Below are 25,769 nucleotides of genomic sequence, written 5' to 3'. Positions count from 1 at the left end.
TAGTTTTGGTGTTGTTGTTGCTGTTGTATATGTTGTTGTGGGGTATGCTGTGGAGTAATGTGTTGTGGTGGAGATAGTTGTGTTTGTATTGGAGATTGTTGTTGAGCTGCTTGTTGTTGAGCTGCTTGTTGTGCTGCGGCTTGTTGAGCAGCTTGTTGTGCAGCTTGTTGAGATGCTTGTTGAGCTTGTTGAACTTGATGAATTTGTTGAGCTTGTTGCATTATTTGTGCTTGAATTTGTGCTTGTAAATGAGCTTGTTGTTGTGCTTGTTGTTGTGCATGTTGTTGTGCATGTTGTTGTTGCTGTTGTTGTTGCTGTTGTTGTGCTTGTTGTTGTGTGAAATTTCTATAATTTGAAAACAGAGCCATATTGCTGTTTTGTTGAAAAGATAATGGAACTTGTGAAAGTGGAATAGTACCAAAGAATAAATCATCGATTGGTTGTTGATTTTTCAAAGGTTTTGCACCAGGTAGTGGAGTAAACATTGAAGATGGTTGAGTTTGAATTGGTTGTACAACATTTGGTAATTGTGAGTAACTATGAATACTTTCACCAATCGAGGATGAAGCACTAAGTGAAGATGGTGAAGAATTTGAAGATGATAATGGTGTTGGAATACCATGATTATTTAAGATTCTACTTGTAGATGAACTCATACTCGATGACGACGACGATGATGATGATGATGAAGAATGAACACCACCCAATAAATAAGTAGATGGAGTTTTCGATAAAGCACTATGATTCAATTGATTCCAAAGATTATTAGTCATATCCATATTGGTGTGAATGTATTTAGTGTTTGAGTGAACCAATACCAATAGGAATGCTTCTTGACGTACCGTTAAATATTTTGACATTTGTTTACTGGTATCCCAAGTCAAACGTTGAACTTTAATGAATTTCTGTTTCAACTTCTCCAAGTTATAAATGAATTCCAATACTTCACTAGTTTGAAGAATATCGCCATCATGATTCTCTGGTATTGGTAAACAACTTGAAATGATATCATTTAGTTTCTCTGTGTCTGGCATAATGATGATTTTCGTCAAAAAGAATTTCTTTATATATTCATCCAAATCTGTCAACTCCTTTTGTAATACTCTTTCCTCCTCATCAAATCTCAACCAAAGATTATTAATTTGTTCCAATTGATCCGATGATAAATTTGCTTTCTCTGCATATTTCGTCCACCAATCCTCTTGTCCTGGTGTCTTTATAAAATCTGTCCATGGATTTGTATGAGGTTTATAACCCATAACTGTTAATTTTGCTTGTGTATATGGATGAACAAACTTTTAAAAATATAAAAAGTATAAAAAAAATAAATTAGTATTCCACACTGGTGAAGTTTTTTTTTCAATTTTTTTTTCAATTTTTTTTTTTTTTCCTGGAAAAAATAAAAAATTCTTACTCTTTCAATTTCTCTTTCATTTATTGAAGAAGCCTGGTCCATTGTAGATTGCCAAGTATTTAATAATGATTTTATTGATGAATCTGGTTCACTATTTCTTAATGCTTGATCGATTTGAAATACTAACCTTCTAATTTGAGTCATTAAAAAAACGACTTCTTGTGAAAATTTTAATAGTTCTAAAGGGTTATTACCAATTTTATATAAATCTTTCTTTAATGAATCATTCTCTAATGTTAATGAGTTTATCTTATCTTCCATTTCTTTTATGTACACTTTCTTTCTTTGTCTATAATTTCTACTAGCTATATTTTGATTTGTCCTTCTCGCTTTCATTTTTTCACCTTTACCAACTTTTGTGTTATCATCACCACCTTCATCCTCTTCATCATCATCTTCTTCTTCGTATTGTTGTTGTTGCTGTTGTTGTTGCTGCTGCTGTTGTTGTTGCTGCTGCTGCTGCTGGTTATTACTATTATTATTATTATTATTATTATTATTATCTTTATTTGTTGTTTTTTTCTTTTCTTTACTATTTGTTTTCTTTGCTGTAGCTGTTGTTGTTGTTGTAGTTGTGGTTGTTGTTGTAGTTGAAATTGGTGGTGAAGAGGATGTTGAAGGAGAGGATGTAATGTTACCATTTAAATTAAAATTATTCCCATTTAATAAACTATTATTACTATTTAATCCATTTTGTATTATAGATGGTTGTAATGAAACTTGTGGAGATGAAAATGGAGAATTTGGTGATGGTGACGATGGATTTGATGTAATATCCTCAATTCTATGATTCATCATTGTGGTGAGTTTATATGTGATATATTATAGGTGTTATATTAATTATATGGGCAGGTGGGCGTGTGTTTTTTTTTTTTTTTGTTTGTGAAGTGTGAGGAAAAAAAAAAAAAATAAAAAAAATAAAAAAAAAAAAGTTTATTTTTTTTTTATATTAATTTAATTTAATTTATATTTTATATTTATTTTTATTTTTTTATTATTTTTTTTTTGAAATTAATTTCTATTGTAGAATTATAAGGTTATAATAATACATTAAATGTGTGTTGAAAATGGGGGTGCAGAGGTGTGGGGGGTGTCTGTAATTATATAAAATATCTGAATGAGGGTGGAGTGTGAAAAAAAAATAAAAAAAAATAAAGTTGGGTAGTTTTATAATCTGATTGATCAAAGATTGACACTTGTCAACTTATTTAAATCTATTGTTATTATTATTTTTTTTTTTTATTATTATTATTTTTTGTATTATTACTATATTTTGTTATTATTAATATTTTTTTTATTTTTTGTGGAATTGTGAAAAAAATAAAAAAAAAATAAAAAAAAATTAAAATTAAAAAAAATAAAAATTAAAAAAAATAAAAATTAAATAAAAAATAAATAAAAAAAATAAATTAAAAAAAAAAACGAAAAAAAAAAAAAAAATAATAAATAAAATTAATGTGTATCTTTTTTTTTTTTTTTTCTTTTTTTTTTTTTTTTTTTTTTTTTTTTTATTTTTTTTTTTATTTAATTATTTATTTTTAAAATTTTTTTTTTTTTTTTCTATTAATATTATTATTATTATTTTACTATTTTAATATTTTAATATTTTATTATGTGACCTTATAGCAAAATTTCTTTCTGGTTATAAATAATATTTTTTTTTTTTTTTTCATTTTTTTTTTATTTTGAATTGTTTTTTTTTTTCAACAAAGATATTTTTGATTACGATAACATGCAACATTTAATTTTTTTTTAATCCCAACAAATGATGATGTGTGGATAACAAACCTCTTATTTTCTAATATTGTTAAATTAAATTAAACAATTGGCCTCATATGGCGACATCAAGGATTTTCTATTCTTTTATTTTTTCCCTTTAATTAACTTTTTTTTTTAACCCCAGAAAAAAAAAAAAAAAAAAAAAAAAAAAAAACAATTGCCATGATGATGATGAAATTAATTTAATCATTTGATGATCATCATGGCAATTGTTTGTTTTTTTTTTTTTTTTAATGTTTATTTTTAATTTTATTATTTTTAATTATACATTTCAATTAAAATATTTATTTTTTTATTTTTAATTTTTTTATTCTTGAATATTTGCTAATCTGGGTGTGTGTGGTGATTAATTGAAAAGATCTGGTAAAAATCCTAAAAATAAAAAAAAAAAAAAATGAAAAAAAAAAAATAAAAAAAAAAAAATAAAATATATATAACCAACTAAAGTGACTTTTGGTGACTTTTTTAATCCCATAACTTTTTAATAAAATTTTTTTTTTTTTGCGCAATGATTTGTTTTAATTTAATTGAAAAATTATTATGTGGTGATTCTTTGTTTAAATAAATAAAAAAAATTATTATGTGGTGATTCCTCGTTTAAATAAATGATGACAATTTTTTTTTAATTTTTATTTTTTATTTTTATTTTTTGTTTGAATTTTATTTTCGTTTATCAAAAGTTATAAATAAATTACTAAAATAAAATAAAAAAAAATAAAAAAAAGATTTAAAATGAAAAAGGAAGTGAATTTCAAGGTAAAGCAAAATAAAGTATTAAATAAATATTAGAATCATACTATTTTTGACATTTTTATTTTATTTTATTTTATTAATTTATTTATTTTTTTTCCCCAGGCATTAATAAATTTTTTTCTAAATAATGAAACTTGATAGAAGTTGTCCCAAATTTTTATTGACCTCTAAAATTATTACTCATTGAATTTGCATGTGAGTACTTAAAATGGATATTGAATTTTAAAAGTTTTATAATAAATACAAATTAAAATAATTATTTACTAGTGTTTTGTTATTTATTTTTTTTTTATTTTTAAAATGGTTAGATAAAAAAAATAAAAAGTATAAAAAAGACTCAAAATAAATAAAAAAATAAAAATAAAAAAAATAAAAATATATAAAAGACACACAAATAAATAAAAAAAAAAAAATGTATTTTAAATTATTTTACAACAAGGTTACCAATTCATTTGACATTACTAGATTTAATTCATTTATTTTTTTGATTTAAAAATTAAATAAAATAATAAAATATAAAAAAAAAAAAAAGGTGTTAACAATTTATTTAAATTTTTTTGATTTCCGTTTTCCTTTTTTTTTTTAGTTTTGAAGCTTTTTTTTTTTTTTTTTTTTTTTTTTTTTTTTTTCTAATAAATTTTTTTTTAATAAATAAATAAAAAAAACAATTTTAGTTTAAATAATAGGTATTAAATATATATATATATTTAAAATCATACTTTTTTTGACATTTTTTATTTTATTTTATTTTATTTTATTTTATTTTATTTTTTTAATTTTATTTTTTTATTTTTTTATTTTTTATTTTTTTTTTTCTTATCATCCCCCGCCTTTTTTTTTTTTTTTTTTATTTTTTTTTTTATTTACTTCATTCGGTTCATTAGTTCATTTCTCTTTGTTTTAAAACCTTTAATATAAGAAAAAAACAAAAACAATGTCTTCAAAAAGACGAAATAAAAATAATAAAAATAATAATAAAAATAATAATAAAAATAATGATAATAATAATAATATAGAACAACAAGATGATATTGAAGATATAAGTAGTGGTGATATAGATACAACAAATTTAATTATTGATGAGATTGAGGATGTTTACGATGACTATGATAATGAACAAATTAAGAATAGTTTAAATCACTCATTTAGCAATAAAAACAACACAAGCTTAAATAACTCAATTAATTTATCGATGTCTCTTATTGAAGTTGAAGAAACAGAATTGGATATATCATCAACAATAAGACCATGGGAATTAAATATATTTGGATCATTAGGTTCTAGTGGTGGCGGTATTTCATCTACACCAATTTCTCAATTATCACCATTCAAAACACCATCACCACCATCATCATCATCATCATCATCACAATCGCCATTAAGGAAACCAAGACCTTCATTTCTTGATTCTTTTAGGTCCCAATTCAATATAACGAATATTAATAACAAAAATAATAACAATAATAATAATACTACAAGCAATTTTAATACTTCAAATATTTTAAACACATCAAATTTTAGAAATACAAATATTGGTATTAATAACAGCGCCAACAACAATCGTAACATTAGTAGAAATTCTTTACCTGTAACATTTTCTCAAATAACACCAATTAAACCAAAAAATAATAAACAAATAGATTCACAATCTCAAATAAAGCCGCAATCACAATCACAATCACAATCACAGACTCAATCACAAATACAGGAGGTACAGTTTTCACAATCTGAATCACAATCACAAACACAAACACAATCACAAAATGAAGAGAAAATAGGATTTCGATTACCCTCACCACTTTCACCTATTAAGAATATAGAATCGGAGCAAAAGAAAGCATCAACTACCTCTATGTCATATGAATCAATTGAAAAATCACAAGAGTTACAAAATCAAACCCAAATTAATAAATCCAAACAAGATTTAACAAATATATCTCAAAAAATCAATATCACAACATCTCAACATGATAAAGATGATTTAGGTGAATATAGAATGTCTGAAAAAGGTGGTGGTGATGATGGTGATGATGATGATGATTATGATAATCAAGATGAGAAAGATAATAACTACAATAAAACTAATAAAAAACAACAACAACAACACCACCACAAAGGAAAAGAAGAGAGTCAAAGTGAATATTATGAAAAAGAAAAAGAAAAAGAAAAAGAAGATATAGCCACAACGAGAGCAACAACAACAACAAAATCAACAGATAATAGTAATAATAATATAAATAAAAATAAAGAATTTAATGAAAATGATTTACAACCATGGTTATTAGATGCATTATTAACACAAACAGCACCAGACTATCCAATTATACAAATTATTAAACATTATGATAGAAAAGAAGATATTAATATGGATGGTATACGAAGAAAAGAGTATCAAGATGGTTCATCATTTTTAGTATCAGATGGTGTAAATTTCATGATTGCAATATTACCAACATCAGTGGCTCGTGATTTAATAGTCTCTGAAGGAACTAGGAAAATCTATCATGAGATGGTTGGATTTATCATTGAGGTTCAACGTTATGTATTATTTCCAAATTCAAAATATTCAGGATTCGAGCTATTCATTGGTAATGCTAAATTCATTGATAAAACAAATGAACCAATCAATTTTCATAATTTAAAAGGTGTCATTTCATCAAGTACTAAATTAAAAGAGGTCATAAAGAGAATGAGCCATGAAAACTATTGGACTGCTTCGTCACCAACTGAATATTCCAATAAATTCTTTCCTCAAAATGTTTCAAATAGTCATCATTATCAAATTACTCAACATGAAACTATCATCTCTCAAGATCAATTAGATTCTTTAAATAATTTATCTGATTGGGAAAAACATGAACAACCAAATAAATTATATCAATTCAATATTTATAAAACAAATTTTAGACATAAAAATAAATTAAAACAACAACAACAACAACAAGAGCAACAAGAGAAGGAAAATCAACAACAACAACAACAAAAACAACAACAACAACAACAAGAAGAACAACTTAAGGAACAACAGGAGGAACAACAACAAAATCAACAAGAAGAAGAAAAACAACAACCTTCCCAAAGACAATCACAACAAAACCAGCAATCACAACAAAACCAGCAATCACAACAAAACCAGCAATCACAACAAACACAACAGGTATCACAGAAACATCAGCATTCACAGGGATCACAACAAAACCAGCAATCTCAGCTATTACAAAAACATCAACAATCACAAGGATCGCAACAAAGACAGCAATCACAAGAAAAACAACAATCACAAGAAAAACAACAATCACAAGAAAAACAACAATCACAAGAAAAACATCAATCACAAGAAAAACATCAATCACAACAATCACAAGAAAAACAACAATCACAAAAAAAACAGCAATCACAACAATCACAGGCATCGCAGCAAAAGTATCAGCAATCACAAGGATCTCAAGAAAAACAGCAATCACAAGAAAAACAACAGCAACAGCAACAACAAATATCATCGCAACAAAAAGGTTTACCAAAAATTAACGATGATGAGGAATATGACGATACTATTTTAGAATCATTTGAAAATTACTCACAATCTCAATCAGATTTATCACAGCAATTCCTTTCTCAATCACAATCTCAATCCCAATCTCAATCACAACGACAATCTAAAAAGAGAAAAGAAAGAGAAGAGAATCAAGATTCGGAAAATCTTGATGATACTGTTGATATGAATTACAATCAAATCCCATCAACATTGGATCATTCTACATTACAAGGACATAAATTCTCAATGTATGACAATACAAGCTATTATAGTAATCAAGAACAAGAGGAGAGAGAAATAGAAAGAAGAAGAAGAGAACTCGCTGGTGAGGATAGTGATGAGGAATTTGAAATACTTGATGAAGATCAAGTTGGTATTGGTTTGACTCATGACAATGACAATGACAATGACGATGAAGAAAATAGTTATACCCCCACTGGTGCTGCAACCATCTCTTTCTTGGATCAAAATATTATTAGTGGTAATAGTGGTGTTGATGAATCTAAAATTCCAAAAGTTTTCAATAAAAATAATTTTGATACTATTAAAGAAGAAGAAGATGATGAAGAAGAAAAAGAACAACAAAATAATAATAATAATATAAATAGTAATAGTAAAAATAATAATGTAAATAATAAATTAAATAGCCAAGAATATGATGACACATTTAAAGATACAGCATGGATTCCAAAGAAAAGTGGAAAGGATAAATTTGATCAATCATCATCATCAACCAATTTTTATAGTTCAAATAAAAAGAATGTCCCACAACCAACTAAAAGTGTAAATAAACCGAGATCAACTGCACTTAAAAAGGGTGCATCACAAAATCGCCAAAAACAATCAGAACAACAACAACAGCAACCACAACAACAACCACAATTACCACAACAACAACAACAGCAGCAACAACAACAACAATTACGACAACAACAAAATGAAAATACGATATCTTCATTAAATGCTAGCAGGCCAATCACTAAGTCAGCACCACTAAAATATATTAAAAGAGATTTAACATTTGAGGAAATTGTTAAAAGAAATAAATTAATAAGAAAAAGTCGAGAAGAAAAAATGGAAATGTGGAAACAACATAATAATATTATTGATGATTAATAATAAAGAAAATCCAAGAACTAGAAAAATGTTTTTTCATTTTCTAATTTTTATATTTTTATTTATTTATTTTTTTTTTTTTTGTTTTTTTTTTTTTTCAAAATTTTTATTTTTTTTTTTTTTTTATTTTTTTTTTTTTATTTTTTTTTTTCACTCGTTTCGAATATTATTTCATTTATTTTGATCAAAACACATCACCCCACTGCGTTTATTCTTTTTAATTTTAATTTTTTTTTTTTTTTTTTTGATAAAAATTTGTATATACTATAAAACAGCATAAAAAATTAAATAAAAAAAAAAAATAGTAATAATAATAAAAAAGAAATAAAACAATAAAAATGCAAAGAAGTTTATTAGGATCATTATTAATTAATGGTGGTAAAAAATTCAGTACACCAGTCACACCATTCAAACAAAATAACTGTATTATTCCATCACAACCATTATTTAAACAAGCAACACAACAACAACAAATCTTACCATCAACTGAAAATGAAAATAAAATGGAAATTCCAACTGAAGAAGGTGAAATGGAATTAACAGCTGTACCAAAAAAGAGAGTCAGTTATACAAGAAATAGAAAGAGAAACTCTTCAAAGAAACACGAAAATATTCACAACATTACCATTTGTCAAAAATGTAGTACACCAAAATTAAGACATAACCTTTGCTATGTTTGTTTAAGAAAGAATTCAGTTTAAATTAATATTAAAAAAATAAAAAAAAATAAAAAAAAAAAAAAATAAAAAAAAAAAACAAATAACATTTAAAAAAAAAAAAAAAATTAAAAAAAAAAAACCATAGTAAGATCTTGAGGAAAAAAAAAAAAAAAAAAAAAATAAAAAATAATTAGACCAGAATAAAAAGTAAAAAAGAAATTAAAAGAAACAATGAATCAATTTATTTTAAAGGCTTTATTATTTTCCTAAATTTTACTAATTTAGTCCATTCTACACCTAAAAATTCTCTATGTTGGTCTATGTGTAAATATTTATTAATATTTGGTTGATTTAAACTTAAATTCCCATTATCAATGTTCATTGCTGAGTTATTATTAATATTATTATTATTATTAAAACTATTTTGGTTATTTAAAGAAAAGATCGTTTGCTTTGTAGCCACGATAATTATATTATCGTTTAATATTTTTTTAATTGCTTCAATCCATAGTGAATTTGGTTTAACATTTAAAGGTTCACCTTTTTGGTCAATCCAAAAAAATGCTGATATACTATCAATTATAATTAAACTTATATCATTAGGGTATTCACTTTTATTATTATTATTATTTTTATTATTATTATTATTCTTTAAATTATTATTAATATTTCTTATAAATTGATTTATACCATTTAATGTAACTAAAAATTGAAAACTATCTTTACAACGAATTAAATAAAGTCTTGATAAACAGGATTTCAAAAATTGTTGAAATTCTTCAGATGATGGGTTTATGGTATTGTTATTGTTTTTATTATTATTTTTTAAAACACATTGAGTATACTTTTTTTGTAATAATATTTCTAATTTTAAAATATCAAATTTGAAATCATTATCAAAATATATAACACCAATTTCATTTCCTTTAAAGGGTTCACATGATGGTAGGATTGAATTTACTAATATCTCTAATGCCATCTCTGTTTTACCTGACCCACTAGGTCCATACAATTCAATTACACCTGGATTAATTGGTTGATAAGGCTGTATCGTTACATTATTTATATTATTGTTATTGTTACTACCAGTATTATGATTTCTTAAATTTGGTGGTTGTAATTGGATCGTTTGATTTGAATGTGTTTTAGGTTGAGGTTGAGGTTGAGGTTGCTGTGGTTGCTGCGGTTGCTGTTGTTGTTGTTGTTGTTGTTGTTGTTGTTGTTGTTGTTGTTGTTGTTGTTGTTGGTGGATGGCTCGCAAAGATTGTTCCCTTTTTAATGTTTGCAATTTGAAATGCTCTGTTAAAAAACTATCAATATCATCAATACCAGTCTTAATTTCTTTTAATTCTCTTTTGAAAAATACATTGAAACCTGTAGTATCAAATGGTTTCAAGCAACTATTCATTTATTAATTGAATTATTTGATACCTATTATTTTTTATTTATTAATTTATTTATTTGTTTACATATATTAATATTAAAAAAAAAAAAAAAAAAAAAAAAAAATAAAATAAAAATAAAAATAAAAATAATAAAAAAAAAAAAAAATACTTTTTTTTTTTTTGAAAAAGCTGAAATTAAAGAAAAAAAAAAAAATTCTCAGAAATTTGCGTTAAACATAAAAATAATAATAATAATAATAATAATAATAATTAAACCAATGAGTTGTCCATTTAAACATCTATATAGTCAAGGAGCAACAGCAGGTAATAATAGTAATAGTAGTAGTAATAATAATTCACCATACACCTCAAATGAATTCACACCTATTAGTTCAAATGTTGCAATTAGTGAGACCGAAGAAACTGTAAATAATTGGGGTTGTCAAGTAGTTAGTATGTATTTATATAAATTATCATTTAAAATTAGTTTATAACTAATATATATATTTATATACTATTCATATATTAATATAATAAAAAAGGGGATGGTGGACTTGACTTTTTTATAAAGACTGATAAATTTTTAGAATGTAAAGTTCAAGAAGAAGGAGAAGAAATTGCTGTACAACCAGTGTGTCCATTTAGATCAAAATTTAAAGATAATAATAGTAATAGTGCAGATATATCAATACCAGTTGGACATCCACCAATAAGAGATACAACAACAACAACAACAACACCAAAAGATAATCTAGTAATTGATAAAGATGGTTATTTCATTGTACCATTAGTTAATATGCCACCATTTTTAACATTCAAAGAATTAAAAGATATCCTCCTCAGTATGGATATTAGGTTAAAAGATTTAGAAAACGACACTTGGGAACATTTAAACTTTTATTATGAATTGGATTCAACTCCAAGTGAACTTCAATTAATTAATGATACCACTCAATTACATGAAATTATAAAAATTAAAAATCAAACTATTTATTTAAAATAAAAATAATAAAACTTTATAGAAACAATAATAAAAAAAAAAAAAAAATTAAAAAACATAAATATAAATAATGAAACACAAGATTTGTTTGTTTTTTTTTTTTTTTTTTTTTTATTTACAGGGGGGAGGGGGGGTTTGGTGGTGGTAATCGTGAGAGTAAGCCCCATTCTGTACGGAAATTAATTTCTAATAGAATACAATTTGTAATTGCTACCAGAAAAAATATAATTCCTAATTGCATTAACCTATTACTTCGATCATTGACTTTGAATGCAGCACTAAAGACTCGGAGATTGGGTGCACAAGACACTGGACAATTTCTTCTTTGCCAAGGTACCAGCAAACAGAGACATTACCATTACGGGTGATACTTTCTATCCTGGGATCCGGGGACTTTTCCCAAAGCAGTATTCATCTTCTTTGATGTTTGTTTATATTTGTTATTCGTCACTAAATTGTGTGAGAATTTCCATTTGTATGCTTCGAAAACAATTCTTCTGATTACCACAAAGAAAAAAATTTAAAATGACAAAAAAAAAATTTAAGGCATTGGGATTCTTTCAAAAAAAAAAAAAAAAAAAAAAAATTTAAAATTAAAAAAAAGTAAAAAAAAAAAAAAACGAAAATTAAAAACGAGACTCAATTATTTTTAGAATTTTTAAAAAAAAAAAAAAAAAATTAGATTAAAAATAAAAAACAAATTGATTTTCTTGAATATCACTTTTTGTTGTAAATATGTAATGCAAAATTCTTTTTTAAAATTAAAATAAACACTTTATCGCTGGTAAATATCTGAAAAAAAAAAAAAAAAAAAAAAAAAAAAAAAAAAAAAAAATTAAAATAAAGAAATAAAAAATAAAACTAAAAATTAAAAAATAAAAAATAAAAAATAAAAAATAAATAAACAAATAAAAGATAAATATTATTATTTTAGTTGATTATTATTTTTTTTATTTATTTCTATTATTATTGTTATTTTTTTTTTTAAAAAATATTTAATTATTTGAATTAAATAAAATGAAATTGACAATGTTAAAGATGTTGATAAATAGATTGAATTGGTGTTGAACTTGGAGTTATTGATAGTGTTTAGGTTAGAGTTAAGATAGAGTTTCACTTTCAATTTATTTTGTCAACATTGTCAGGATAGGAAATTAGTTTTTTTTTTTTAGAATTTTTCAAATATTATAAAAGTCTATAATCAAAAAAAAAAAAGCAATTTAAAAATAAGAAATAATAAACAAATAAAATATTATTTAGGATTATTTTATTATTTTTATTGAAGTTTTTTTTTTTTTTTGTATTTTTATTAAAAAATCAAATAAATCCTTCATTTAATAATAACAAATTAATTAAATAAAATGAAATTGATAATGTTGAAGATGTTGATCCATCATCATCAGACGATTGGGTTGGTGTTGAACTTGGAGTTGTTGATGGTGTTGTTGATGGTGTTGGAGTTTCACCACCTTCAATGTATTCAACAACAAGATTAACTGCATAACCACCAACATTCAAAATTAAAACATAATTATCACCAACTTGTTTCGATGGATATTCTATTGTTAATTTTGAGTTTGTGTATGATGTAACTAAACAATTGGTACCATTGATTGAGAATGATATATTATTAGTACCAAATAAAACATTAATATCTACCGAACCACCTGTATTATTTAAAACTAATTTTTCTTCAGTAATATTTATTGAATTGAAATAATAAAATGTAACTTCATTTGAACTTTGACCACCTACAAGTGCAGATACTGTAAAATTACTCTCAGTAGCAAAATTTGGTAATTCATCAAAAGGTAATGCTATCATACCATCATTATCACCTCCTCCCAATGCTTGATAAAATGTAATTTGTTGATTCTGTTAGTCGTTCTGGGTCATACTTTTTATTCCATTCATCCATTATGTAGAACTAGTGATCCACCTTCTCAAGGCTAATGTAAACTAATATTGGTGATAATTTCCTTTGTTCTAATTATTACAAATTTATTTGTAACAGAAGCACAAGCAACACCACCACTATTTCCACCTGTTTTATGACAAAAAATTTAGCATTCTGATTATAGTCAAATACCCTACTGCCAATTATCGTGGAACAATAAGACTATTAATATCAATTCAAAAGGATTTATACTTGGCAAATAATAATAAAAATACTACAACAACAACAACACAACAACAGCAACAACAACAGTAAAATCAACAACCATTCAACAAGTTTATCAAGTTTAAATTCTGTTGATGGAAATAGTATTAGTTGTGGTATAAGAAGATAAAAAAGTAGATATTAGTAATGGTTTAGGTGGTAGAGAGGTCAAATTTTAGCAAAATGCAGCATCAATGATTGGTAAAAATCAAGATTTTCAATCTTTTAATAATATCACAGCATCAACAACACTCACCAAATACACAAACAAAATAACCAGTAGAACACTCAAACACACCACAGCTACAGTATAAACACCAAAAAAAAAAATAAATAAATTAAAAATTTAATTCATTGTTAACTTTGTTAATATTAATTAAAACATAAATTTCTTTATTTTTACCTTTTTTATTAAAAATATTATTATCATTTATTAAGATAATTTGAAAAGTATATATTTAATTTTTGACCCAAATTCATTTTTAATTTGTTTAAGGCGGCAAAAAGCAAACAAAAATTGCTTAAATTAAATTGAATAAAAAAAAAAAAAATTTTTTTTAAAAGTAATCATTTATTATTTAATTAATATAAATGATTTAATATAATAATAAATCAATCACTTTTTCTAAATTTTAAAAAAAAATATTCATATTACTTAAATAATAAATTAATCAATCATATACTAAACAAATAATCACTTGCTCAAAGAGTTTGCAAATAAAAAAAAAAAAAATTTAAGGTTTTAATATTCCTTTTAACTTCTTGTTGACTGTCGAAATGAGTGATTTTTTTATTTATTTATTTATTTATTTTTAATTATTAAATTAATTGTTGAGTTAATAATAACAAAGTAATTAAATAAAATGAAATTGATAATGTTGAAGATGTTGATCCATCATCACCAGGTGATTGAGTTGGTGCTGAACTTGGAGTTGTTGATGGTGTTGTTGATGGTGTTGTTGATGGTGTTATTGATGGTGTTGTTGATGGTGTTGTTGATGGAGTTGTTGATGGTGTTGTTGATGGTGTTGGAGTTTCACCGCCTTCAATGTATTCAACAACAAGATTAACTGCATAACCACCAACATTCAAAGTTAAAACATAATTATCACCAACTTGATTCGATGGATATTGAATTGTTAATTTTGAGTTTGTGTATGATGTAACTAAACAATTGATACCATTGATTGAGACTGAAACTAATGATGTATTATTAGTACCGAATAAACCATTAATATCTACTGAACCACCTGTATTATTTAAAACTAATTTCTCTTCAGTAATATTGATTGAGTTGAAATAATAAAATGTAACTTCATTTGAACTTTGACCACCTACAAGTGCAGATACTGTAAAATTACTCTCAGTAGCCAAATTTGGTAATTCAATAAAATACAATTCTATCATACCATCATTATCACCTCCTCCCAATGCATTAAAAAATGTAATTTGTTGACCATTAATAGTGATGTTATTAGAATCATTAAAATCGAAACCAGTACCATTTATTGTGAAATATTTCTGACCGAAAAGCTCTATAATAGCGTAAGATTTAATGAAAGGAGGAATGTAACTATAATTAAATGTTCTTAGTTCACCATTTTGGAAAGTTACATTAATGCTCTTATTTGTACCAACACCCTTTGGAATGGTAATAGCTAATTTTGAATTTGCGATAATTGGTGTTAAACCATTTCCATCCCAACCTAAATTTGTACCAGTAATTATTATTTTTCCAGTTCCATCAGTTGCTACTAAATTTGTATAATTTTGATCAATTTTGAAATTTGGGCAATATGGTTCAGAAGTTTTATTGAAATTTAATAGTGGATTTGGTAAAACTATATCACCACCTTTGACACCACCAAGACATTGAATACATGATGGCACTGTTCCATCGAGTTCATTATTACGTAGGTTTAATTTATTTAACCTACAATATGATTCAGGAATATCACCGACAACCTTTTTAAAATAAAATAAAATTTAAAATGTTAAATTAATTACTTTTTTTTTAATAAAATAAAGTTATAGTTAACAATACTTACAACAGAATAGGATATGTAAATTTCATCAAGTAATGGAGCATTATCAATATTTGGTAAATTTTGTTCATGCTCATTATAAAGATCTTTGAAATATACGAGATTTGAAAAATCAATAGCATTATATGAAAATGCGCAATAATATGAATTGAATGATGAATATTTAGGAAATTTAATACAAGTGCCTTTACAATTGTTTAATATTGAACTTGAATCAATTTCTCTAAATTTTTTTTTTTTTTTTTTTTTTTTTTTTTTTTTTTTAAAATTTAAATTGTTGTTAATAAAGGTAAATATTATTTAATTATTTTGTTTTTTAATTATATTACTGCATACAATTCGAAATTATTATCAGCTTTAATGTATGAAAGATCTAAAATACCGGCAGATGGGTCAATAGTTGCACCTAGACCATATATATATATATAATTAATAAATGGAACATTTGATAAGAATGAATGAATATATAACTCTTGAGAATTATCACCATCATTAAATTCAAAATCTAAACCTTTTAAATTTTTGAAAACTCCAATGTTTGAAATGGAGAAGTTTTTGTAATTATTTTCATTCATATCATTAAATACTCGAATTTCCAATTTATTTAAATTTGTGAATACTCGAGATATATTTGAAGGAAAACCTGAATAGAAAGTTACTGGAAGTGCAAGATATTCAAGATATGGATTGACATTTATTAAAGTTGGATAACTGAAACCAGTTAAAGGAGAGTAAATAAATATATTTTTAATAGTTGATTCAAAAATTGCTCTACCTAAAGGAGCTGAAGGATTATAAATTAAAAATGATTCTAAACTTGCTGGGAAAATTGTATCATCTGGAATTGTTTCATTATAGGATCCTAAATATCTATTATTTTTAAAAAATTATTAGTTTTTATATTTTAAATTTTTTTTTTTTTTTTTTTTTTTTTTTTTTTTTTTTGGGGTGATTGTTGGTTTTGTATTAAAATTCTTTATTATATTTTTTTATTTTTACATACATTCTCAAAAGTTGAGAAAATTTATTAACATAATTAAAAAAAGAAGAACTTAAATAAATATTATTATAATTTAATTGCAAATAGGTTAAATTTTGGAGTGGGGATAAATCTTGAGTGATTACATATTCTTGTAAGGGAGTACCTAGGTGTAACTCTTTAACAGTTTTAAAGGTGCTTGTTGAATTGATATAATCACATATAACATATGCTGAATTATCACATGGATCTAGACCCTTACTATAACCGTACATATTAAACAATAAATCTGACATTACATCTTTTTGGGATGGATCAATAATTGATTGCCCAAGTTGTAAAAAACAAATTAAAAAAATTGATAATGTTAAAATTATTTTCATTTTTTTTTTTTTTTTATAAAAAATATTAATGAAAATAAATAATAATTTTTAAAAAAAAAAGAAATTATGATAATTTTTTTAAAAAAAAAAAAAAAGTATTTTAAAAATATAAAAAAAAATCTAAAAAACCTTACCCAATCATTCTGAGAAAGTTTTTTTTTTTGTTTCAAGAAAATTTTCACAAATATCCTCGATCATTTTTTTAAAAAAAAAGCCCCAAAAACATTTTATAAAATTCGCAAAAGATTTGTGTCTTTTCCAATTTTTTTTTTGTGGAGCCAGGATTTTTTAATTTTTGCATGAAATATTTGACACTGGCAATAAAGTTTAGTTTTCTAAAAAAAACAAAAAAAAAAAAAAATAAAAATAAAATAAAAATAAAAAAAAAAAAAAAAATATTAATATCTTTTATAGATAATTTATCAACTAAATAATTCGTGCATAAATAAATAAATATATATATATATATATTTTTTTTTTTTTTTTTTTTTTTTTTTTTTTTTTGAATTATTTTGAAAAGTTATTTGATTTTTTATATTTGTTAATAAAATGTATGAAGTAATCTTTGTTTGGGACCATCCATTTAACATTACTGATTTTAAAGTTAATATAAAAAAAAAAATAAAAATAAAAATAAAAAAATAAAAACAAATAAATAAATAATAACAATAACAAAAACAATAACTCAAACACAAACACAAACACAAAAAAGAAAACAAAACATAAAAAAAAATAAAATAAAATAATACTTTAACAAATTTTAAAAAAAAAAAATTAAACTAATAAATTTTAAAAATAAAAATAAAAAATAGTGAATATTTGGAAGGAAAAAAATAATAATCCCATCCAAATTCAATTTATATTTTTAAAAAATTCTTATTTATTAAAGCACCAAAAAAAGTAACATACATTTTTATAATTTAAATAGAATAAAAACAGTTAAATTTTTTTTTTTATTTTTGACGCAATATGGGAAAAAGTGCCTCCAAGAGAAACTGATTTATTTTTGATTATTTGATTTTATTATTTTTTTTTTTAAAAAACACAAATGACACACCATTTGATCCTGGCATTAAATTATATAAAACTTAAATACATTTTTTTTAAAAAATATGGAATAGATATAAGGTGGATATAAATTATTTTTTTTTTTTTATTAATTATTAAAAAAAAAAAATTGGAATTCAAAGTTTTAATGTATCCCTTTAAACTTCTTATTGACTGTCGAAAAGAGTGATTTTTTTTAATTATTAAATAAATTGTTGAATTAATAATAACAAAGTAATTAAATAAAATGAAATTGATAATGTTGAAGATGTTGATCCATCATCACCAGGTGATTGGGTTGGTGTTGAACTTGGAGTTGTTGATGGAGTTGTTGATGGTGTTATTGATGGTGTTGTTGATGGTGTTGTTGATGGTGTTGTTGATGGTGTTGTTGATGGTGTTGGAGTTTCACCGCCTTCAATGTATTCAACAACAAGATTAACTGCATAACCACCAACATTCAAAGTTAAAACATAATTATCTCCAACTTGATTTGATGGATATGTAATTGTTAATTTTGAGTTTGTGTATGATGTAACTAAACAATTGGTACCATTGATTGAGACTGAAACTAATGATGTATTATTAGTACCAAATGAACCATTAATATCTACTGAACCACCTGTATTATTTAAAACTAATTTCTCTTCAGTAATATTGATTGAGTTGAAATAATAAAATGTAACTTCATTTGAACTTTGACCACCTACAAGTGCAGATACTGTAAAATTACTCTCAGTAGCAAAATTTGGTATATCAAAAAAATACCATCCTGTCAAACCATCATTATCACCTCCTCCCAATGCATTAATAAATGTAAATTGTTGATCATTAATAGTGATGTTATTAGAATTCTGATAATTGAAACCAGTACCATTTATTGTGAAAAATTTCTGACCGAAAAGCTCTATAATTGCGTAAGATTTAATGAAAGGAGGAATGTAACTATAATAAAATGTTCCCTGTTCACCATTTTGGAAAGTTACAGTAATGTTCTTATTTGTACCAACACCCTTTGGAATGGTAATAGCTAATTTTGAATTTGCGATAATTGGTGTTAAACCATATCCTTCCGCCCAACCTAAATTAGTACCAGTAATTATTATATTTCCAGTTCCATCAGTTGGTAATAAATTTGTATAGTTTTCATCAATTTTGAAATTTGGGCAATATGGTTCAGAAGTTATATTGAAATTTAATAATGGATTTGGTAAAACCATACCACCACCTTTGTTGCCACCAAGACATATAATACATGATGGTACTGTTCCATTGAGTTCATTATTACGTAGGAATAAGTTATTTATTCTACAATATGATTCAGGAATATCACCGACAACCTTTTTAAGATAAATATAAAAATTTAAAAATGTTAAATTTATTACTTTTTTTAATGAAATAAATTTATAGTTCAATACTTACAATAGAAGAGGATATTGAAATTTCATTGAGTAATGGAGCATTATCAATATTTGGTAAATTTTGTTCATAATCATTATTGTTATCATAGAAACGTAGGAGATTTGAGAAATCAATAGCATCATATGAAAATTTGCAATAATATGAATCAAAAGTGGAATATTTAGGGAATTTAATACAAGTGCCTTTACAATTGTTTAATATTGAACTTGAATCAATATTACTAAAAAAAAAAAAATTTAAAATTTAAATTGTTGTTAATAAAGGTAAATATTATTTTAATTATTTTGTTTTTTTATGATTATATTACTGCATACAAATACAAATTATCAGCTTTAATGTATGATAAATCTAAAATACCAACTGATGGGTCAATAGTTACACCTTGACCATAAATATATATATAATCAATTACTGGAACATTTGATAAGAATGAATGAATTGAAAACTCTTGAGGATTATCACTATCAGTAAATTCAATTTCTAAATCTTTTAAATTTTTAAAAATTCCATTGTTTGAAATGGAAAAGTTTTTGTAATTATTTTCATTCATATCATTAAATACTCGAATTTGCAAAGTAAGTAAATTTGTGAATACTTGAGATAGATTTGAAGGAAAACCTGAATAGAAAGTTACTGGAAGTGAAAGATATTCAAGATATGGATTGACATTTATTAAAGTTGGAAGACTGAAACCAATTAAAGGAGAATTAATAAATATATTTTTAATATTTGATTCAAAAGTTGCTCTACCTAAAGGAACTGAAGGATTATAAATAGTAAATCTTTCTAAACTTGCTGGGAAAATTGTATCATCTGGAATTGTTACATTAAATGATTGTAAATATCTATTATTTTTAAATAATTATTAGTTTTTATATTAAATTTTTTTTTTTTTTTTTTTTTTTTTTTTTTTTTTTTTTTTTTTTTTTTTTTTTTTTTTTTGGGTCATTATAGGTTTTGTATTTTAAAGTTCTTATTTTTTTTATTATTTTTACTTACATTTCTTTGAGTTTAGTAAATTTATTAACATAATTAAAAAAAGATGAACTTAGATAAATACTGCTATATAATTCAAAAACGGTTAAATTTTGGAGTGGAGATAAATCTTGAGTGATTACATATTCTTGTGTTGGAGTTCCTAAATTTAAATTTGTAACAGTTTGAAAGGTACTTGTTGAATTGATGTTTTTACATATAACAAATAAATTTTGACATGGGTCTAGACCCAGACTATAACCGTACATATTAAACAATAAATCTGACATTACATCTTTTTGGGATGGATCAATAACTGATTGTCCAAGTTGTAAAAAACAAATTAAAAAAATTGATAATGTTAAAATTATTTTCATTTTTTTATTTTTAAAAAACGATATTGTAATAATGAAAATAATAATTTTTTTGAAAAAAAAAAAAAGTATTTATATTTTTTAAAAAAAAAAAAAAAAAAATCTAAAAACTGATTCAAACATTTTGAGAAAGTTTTGTTTTTTGAAGATATCCTTGGTTTTCAAAAAAAAAAAAAAAAAAAAAAATCAATTTCATAAAATTAGCAAAAATAATGACCATTAAAATGTTTTAAAAAAAAAAAAAAAAAAAAAAAAAAAAAATCTGAAAGATTACGACCATCATTCTGAGAAAGTTTTTTTTAAACATATAAATAATAGAAAATTTTCACAAATATCCTTGGTGTCAGAAAAAAAGTCAAAAAAGAAAAAACTTTTTATAAAATTAGCAAAATGATTTATGTCTTTTGGAATTTGAAAAATTGTTTTTTTTTTTACAGCATACAAGTAAAGATATTTTTGGGATTAATTTTTTTAATATAATATAATTTTTTTTTTTTTTTTTTTGATCATATTCCCAAATCACACAATTTTTTACAGCACCATAAAACAAAAAAAAAAAAAAAAAAAATTCAGATTCTAACCATCAAACGAATTAAAAAAAATACCAAAATCATAAGAATTTTAAATGTTAATCACCCTTTCTATGAAAAAGAAAAAAAACAAATAAAACATTATTTAGGGGTTTTTTTTTTTTTATGTATTGTAACTTGTCCCATATTAATTTTAGCATGAATAAAAAAATAAATAAATAAATAAATAAATAAATAAATAAATAAATAAATAAATAAATAAATAAATAAATAAATAAATAAATAAATAAATAAACAAATATAAATCAAGACTCTCTACCCCATTATTTTTTTTTTTTTTACTTACATTGAGAATAGATTTTTTTTCTTAATTCTTCAAAAAAAAATTATATGAAATATTATTAAAAAAAAAAAAAAAAAAAATTTGTTTAATTAATTTTATTTTTGTGTTTTGTTAATTTTATTGATAATATCCTTTTTAATTTTTTATTTAATTTTTTTTTTAGATTTTTCTAATCCCATCAACCACCTATATGTATATATGAAATAAACATTGTTTGGTTTATTTTTTTATTTTTTAGTATACCAAAACACTTTTATTTATTTTGAATTAAAAATTTTTTTTTTTTTTTTTTTTTTTCGGACTATTTTGAAATTTCGCTGTCTTTAAGGTAGTGAGTTTTCACACTGAAATGGCACTAAAAATTTTTTTTTTTCTTTTATAATTAAAAACTATTAATTTACCAAAACAATAAAAAAAAAACTATTTTCAAACAGTTATTTGATTGTTTAGAAATAAATATCATTAGTAACAGAAGCACAAGCACAACAAAGAAACATATCAACAACACAATCACCACCACAACTACTGATAAACCGTAGCCTCAAATCACTTCAGATTACATAAATAAATAAATATAAAAATAAATAAATAAAAAATTTAATTCATTGTTAACTTTATTAAATTAAAATATAAATTTCTTTATTTTTACTTTTTTTTATTTAAAATATTATTATCATTTATTAAGTTAATTTGAAATTATTATTCATATTACTTAAATAATATATTAATCAATCATACTAAACAAATAATCACTTGACCATTGTTATTTTTAAAACAATTAAACAACTGTTTAAAATTAGGTATAATAAAAAAAAAAAAAAAAAAAAAAAAAAAAAAAAATCTAAAAATAGATTTGTATAAATCAAGAAAATTTATTTTAATTATTAAATAAATTGTTGTGTTAATAATAACAAAGTAATTAAATAAAATGAAATTGATAATGTTGAAGATGTTGATCCATCATCACCAGGTGATTGAGTTGGTGTTGAACTTGGAGTTGTTGATGGTGTTGTTGATGGTGTTGTTGATGGTGTTGTTGATGGTGTTGGAGTTTCACCGCCTTCAATGTATTCAACAACAAGATTAACTGCATAACCACCAACATTCAAAGTTAAAACATAATTATCACCAACTTGTTTCGATGGATATTGAATTGTTAATTTTGAGTTTGTGTATGATGTAACTAAACAATTGGTACCATTGATTGAGATTGAAACTAATGATATATTATTTGTACCAAATGAACCATTAATATCTACTGAACCACCTGTATTATTTAAAACTAATTTCTCTTCAGTAATATTGATTGAGTTGAAATAATAAAATGTAACTTCATTTGAACTTTGACCTCCTACAAGTGTAGATACTGTAAATTTAGTCTCACTATCAAAATTTGGTAATTCATCAATAGGCAATGCTATCAAACCATCATTATCACCTCCTCCCAATGCAATAGAAAATGTAATTTGTTGACCATTAATAGTGATGATATTAGGGTTCTCAAAATCGAAACCAGTACCATTTATTGTCAAATATTTATTACTGTCTAATTCCAAAAAACCATAAGATTTAATGAAAGGAGGAACGTAACTATAATTAAATGTTCTTTGTTCACCATTTTGGAAAGTAACAGTAATACTCTTATTTGTACCAACACCCTTTGGAATGGTAATGGCTAATTTTGAATTTGCGGTAATTGGTGTTATATCATTTCCATACCAACCTAAATTAGTACCAGTAATTATTAATTTTCCAATTCCATCAGTTGCTACTAAATTTGTATAATTTTGATCGATTTTGAAAGTTGGGCAATATGGTTCAGAAGTTTTATTGAAATTTAATAATGGATTTGGTAATACTATGTCACCACCTCTGTTACCACCAAGACATAGAATACATGATGGTGCTGTTCCATTGAGTTGGTTATAGTTTAAACCCAAATAATTTATTCTACAATATGATTCAGGAATATCACCGACAACCTTTTTAAAAAAATAAAAATAAAAAATTTAAAAGTGTTAAATTAAATAATATTTTTTCCGAATTAATTTAAAGTTAAATATATTCACTTACAACAGATTCGGATATGTAAATTTCATTGAGTAATGGAGCATTATCAATATTTGGTAAATATTGTTCATATTCATTATAATAATCATAAAAATAAGCAAGATTTGAAAAATCAATACATGCATATGAAAATGTATTATAATTAGAACGGAAATAAGCTTTTTTTGGTGATTTAAAACTTTTACCTTTACAATTGTTTAATAATGAACTTTCTTGGATATTACTAAATTTTTTTTTTTAATTTTTAACATTGTTAATAAAAGTGAATATTATTTAAAAAAAATTTTGTAAGAATATTACTACCTACATGCTTAAAAATTTTTTAGACTTAACGTATGAAAGATCAATAATACCAACTGATGGGTCAATGGTTACACCTTGACCATAAATATATAAACTATCAATTACTGGAACATTTGATAAGAATGAATTAATTGAAAACTCTTGAGGATTATAACTATCAGTAAATTCAATATCCAAACCTTTTAAATTTTTAAAAACTCCAATGTTTGAAATGGAAAAGTTGTGGTAATTATTTTGGTCCATATCATTATTTACATAGATGGTTAAATATTGTAAATTTGGGAATGCTAGTGATATATTTGAAGGAAAACCTGAATAGTAAGTTACTGGGAGTTGAAGGTTTTCAAGATATGGATTGACATTTATTAAAGTTGGAATACTGTAACCAGTTAAAGGGGAATTTACATATAAGTTTTTAATATTTGATCCAAAAATTGCTATGCTTAATGGAACTGATGGTTTATAAATACTAAATGTTTCTAAACTTGCTGGGAAAATTGTATCATCTGGAATTGTTACATTAAAAGATAATGTAACTCTATTATTTTAATTTTTAATTAGTTTTTATATTAATATAATTTTTTTTTATTTTTTATTTTTTTTTTATTGTTTTTTTTTACTAACATTGTTTCAAGTTGAGTTAATTTATTTATATTTTTAAAAAAGGATAAAGTTAAATAAATTTTTTCATATAATTCCATATAGGTTAAATTTTGGAGTGGAGTTAAATCTTGAGTGATTACATATTCTTGTAAGGGAGTAGGTAAATTTAAAGATATAACAGTTTTGATGGTACTTGTTGAATTGATATCATCACATTCAACAGAATTGCTGTTACATGGATCTAGACTCTTATCATAACCGTACAAATTAAATAGTAAATCTGACATGACCTCATTTTGAGATGGATCAATAACTGATTGTCCAAGTTGTAAAAAACAAATTAAAAAAATTGATAATGTTAAAATTATTTTCATTTTTTATTTTTACTACAATAATGAAAATATAAAATAAAAAAATTAAAATAAAAAAAAAATTTCCAACCTTTATAATAAATTTAAAAAAAAAAAAAAATCTAAAAAAAAAAACTTGAAAGCCAACCAAGATTCTTTTTCTTAACTCTTCAAAAAAAAAGTAATCAATGACTTTTTTTATAATTTTATCAAAAAAAAAAAAAATAAAATAAAATAAAATAAATAATAATAAAATGAAAAAAAAAAAAATGATGTTCAAAGAAAAATTCGAATCGACCAAGCTAAAAAAAAAAAAAAAAATCTAAGTATGAAAGTATCCAAAAAAAAAATAAAAAAAGCTTAGGTTTGTAAAAAAAATTAAAATAATCACCGATAAAATAATAATATTACAATAATTAAAATATAAAATTAAAATTAAAATAAAAAAAAAAAGTATTTATGCGGGTTTGTGGCCTTTTTTTTTACTTTTATTTTTTTATTTTCTGGGCAACTCCCCTTAAAAAATTGGAGGTGTTCAAAGAA

General features: G+C 23.4%; 9 protein-coding genes, 1 non-coding gene and 1 pseudogene across 10 annotated transcripts in view; 3 read left to right on the top strand and 8 right to left on the bottom strand.

Annotated features, from left to right (window-relative positions):
• Positions 1-2,209, bottom strand: part of bzpP (hypothetical protein) — a gene marked incomplete at both ends in the record, with an annotated part of 2,615 nt that extends 406 nt beyond the window's left edge. The window contains 2 exons of the mRNA XM_630697.1: positions 1-1,295; positions 1,415-2,209. The exon at positions 1-1,295 is cut by the window's left edge and continues 406 nt beyond it. Coding sequence (XP_635789.1) covers positions 1-1,295; positions 1,415-2,209 — 2,090 coding nt within the window. The remainder of the gene's footprint in view (positions 1,296-1,414) is intronic.
• A 2,213-nt stretch (positions 2,210-4,422) lies between these two features.
• DDB_G0290355 (hypothetical protein) lies at positions 4,423-4,677 on the bottom strand (the record flags this gene model as incomplete). The annotated part of the gene is made up of 2 exons (XM_630696.1): positions 4,423-4,575; positions 4,666-4,677. The coding sequence occupies 2 exons, from the start codon at positions 4,675-4,677 to the stop codon at positions 4,423-4,425; spliced, it is 165 nt and encodes a 54-aa protein (XP_635788.1).
• Positions 4,678-4,880: 203 nt separating this feature from the next.
• Positions 4,881-8,597, top strand: DDB_G0290301 (hypothetical protein; the record flags this gene model as incomplete). Its single annotated transcript, XM_630695.1, has 1 exon — positions 4,881-8,597. The coding sequence occupies one exon, from the start codon at positions 4,881-4,883 to the stop codon at positions 8,595-8,597; it is 3,717 nt and encodes a 1,238-aa protein (XP_635787.1).
• A 338-nt stretch (positions 8,598-8,935) lies between these two features.
• DDB_G0290299 (hypothetical protein) lies at positions 8,936-9,298 on the top strand (the record flags this gene model as incomplete). The annotated part of the gene is made up of 1 exon (XM_630694.1): positions 8,936-9,298. The coding sequence occupies one exon, from the start codon at positions 8,936-8,938 to the stop codon at positions 9,296-9,298; it is 363 nt and encodes a 120-aa protein (XP_635786.1).
• Positions 9,299-9,497: 199 nt separating this feature from the next.
• Positions 9,498-10,664, bottom strand: xrcc2 (AAA ATPase domain-containing protein; the record flags this gene model as incomplete). Its single annotated transcript, XM_630693.1, has 1 exon — positions 9,498-10,664. One exon carries the CDS (start codon positions 10,662-10,664, stop codon positions 9,498-9,500), a length of 1,167 nt encoding a protein of 388 aa, XP_635785.1.
• Positions 10,665-10,919: 255 nt separating this feature from the next.
• Positions 10,920-11,644, top strand: DDB_G0290295 (hypothetical protein; the record flags this gene model as incomplete). The annotated part of the gene is made up of 2 exons (XM_630692.1): positions 10,920-11,094; positions 11,184-11,644. 2 exons carry the CDS (start codon positions 10,920-10,922, stop codon positions 11,642-11,644), a joined length of 636 nt encoding a protein of 211 aa, XP_635784.1.
• Positions 11,645-11,783: 139 nt separating this feature from the next.
• On the bottom strand, positions 11,784-12,149 carry mrpRNA. The gene has a single exon.
• Positions 12,150-12,958: 809 nt separating this feature from the next.
• On the bottom strand, positions 12,959-13,465 carry DDB_G0290269 (annotated as a pseudogene; the record flags this gene model as incomplete).
• A 1,156-nt stretch (positions 13,466-14,621) lies between these two features.
• Positions 14,622-17,209, bottom strand: GP138D (hypothetical protein; the record flags this gene model as incomplete). Its single annotated transcript, XM_630690.1, has 4 exons — positions 14,622-15,767; positions 15,851-16,070; positions 16,184-16,717; positions 16,851-17,209. 4 exons carry the CDS (start codon positions 17,207-17,209, stop codon positions 14,622-14,624), a joined length of 2,259 nt encoding a protein of 752 aa, XP_635782.1.
• Positions 17,210-18,459: 1,250 nt separating this feature from the next.
• On the bottom strand, positions 18,460-21,030 carry GP138C (cell surface glycoprotein gp138; the record flags this gene model as incomplete). The annotated part of the gene is made up of 4 exons (XM_630689.1): positions 18,460-19,596; positions 19,679-19,898; positions 19,993-20,523; positions 20,678-21,030. 4 exons carry the CDS (start codon positions 21,028-21,030, stop codon positions 18,460-18,462), a joined length of 2,241 nt encoding a protein of 746 aa, XP_635781.1.
• A 1,754-nt stretch (positions 21,031-22,784) lies between these two features.
• Positions 22,785-25,250, bottom strand: GP138B (cell surface glycoprotein gp138; the record flags this gene model as incomplete). The annotated part of the gene is made up of 4 exons (XM_630688.1): positions 22,785-23,882; positions 23,974-24,193; positions 24,278-24,811; positions 24,898-25,250. 4 exons carry the CDS (start codon positions 25,248-25,250, stop codon positions 22,785-22,787), a joined length of 2,205 nt encoding a protein of 734 aa, XP_635780.1.
• Positions 25,251-25,769: the final 519 nt, after the last annotated feature.

The sequence above is a fragment of the Dictyostelium discoideum genome, assembly GCF_000004695.1.
Source record: "Dictyostelium discoideum AX4 chromosome 5 chromosome, whole genome shotgun sequence".
NCBI classification, from domain to species: Eukaryota; Evosea; class Eumycetozoa; order Dictyosteliales; family Dictyosteliaceae; genus Dictyostelium; species Dictyostelium discoideum.
Note: the sequence above shows the minus strand (reverse complement) of the source record. Positions and strands in the feature narration are given on the sequence as shown.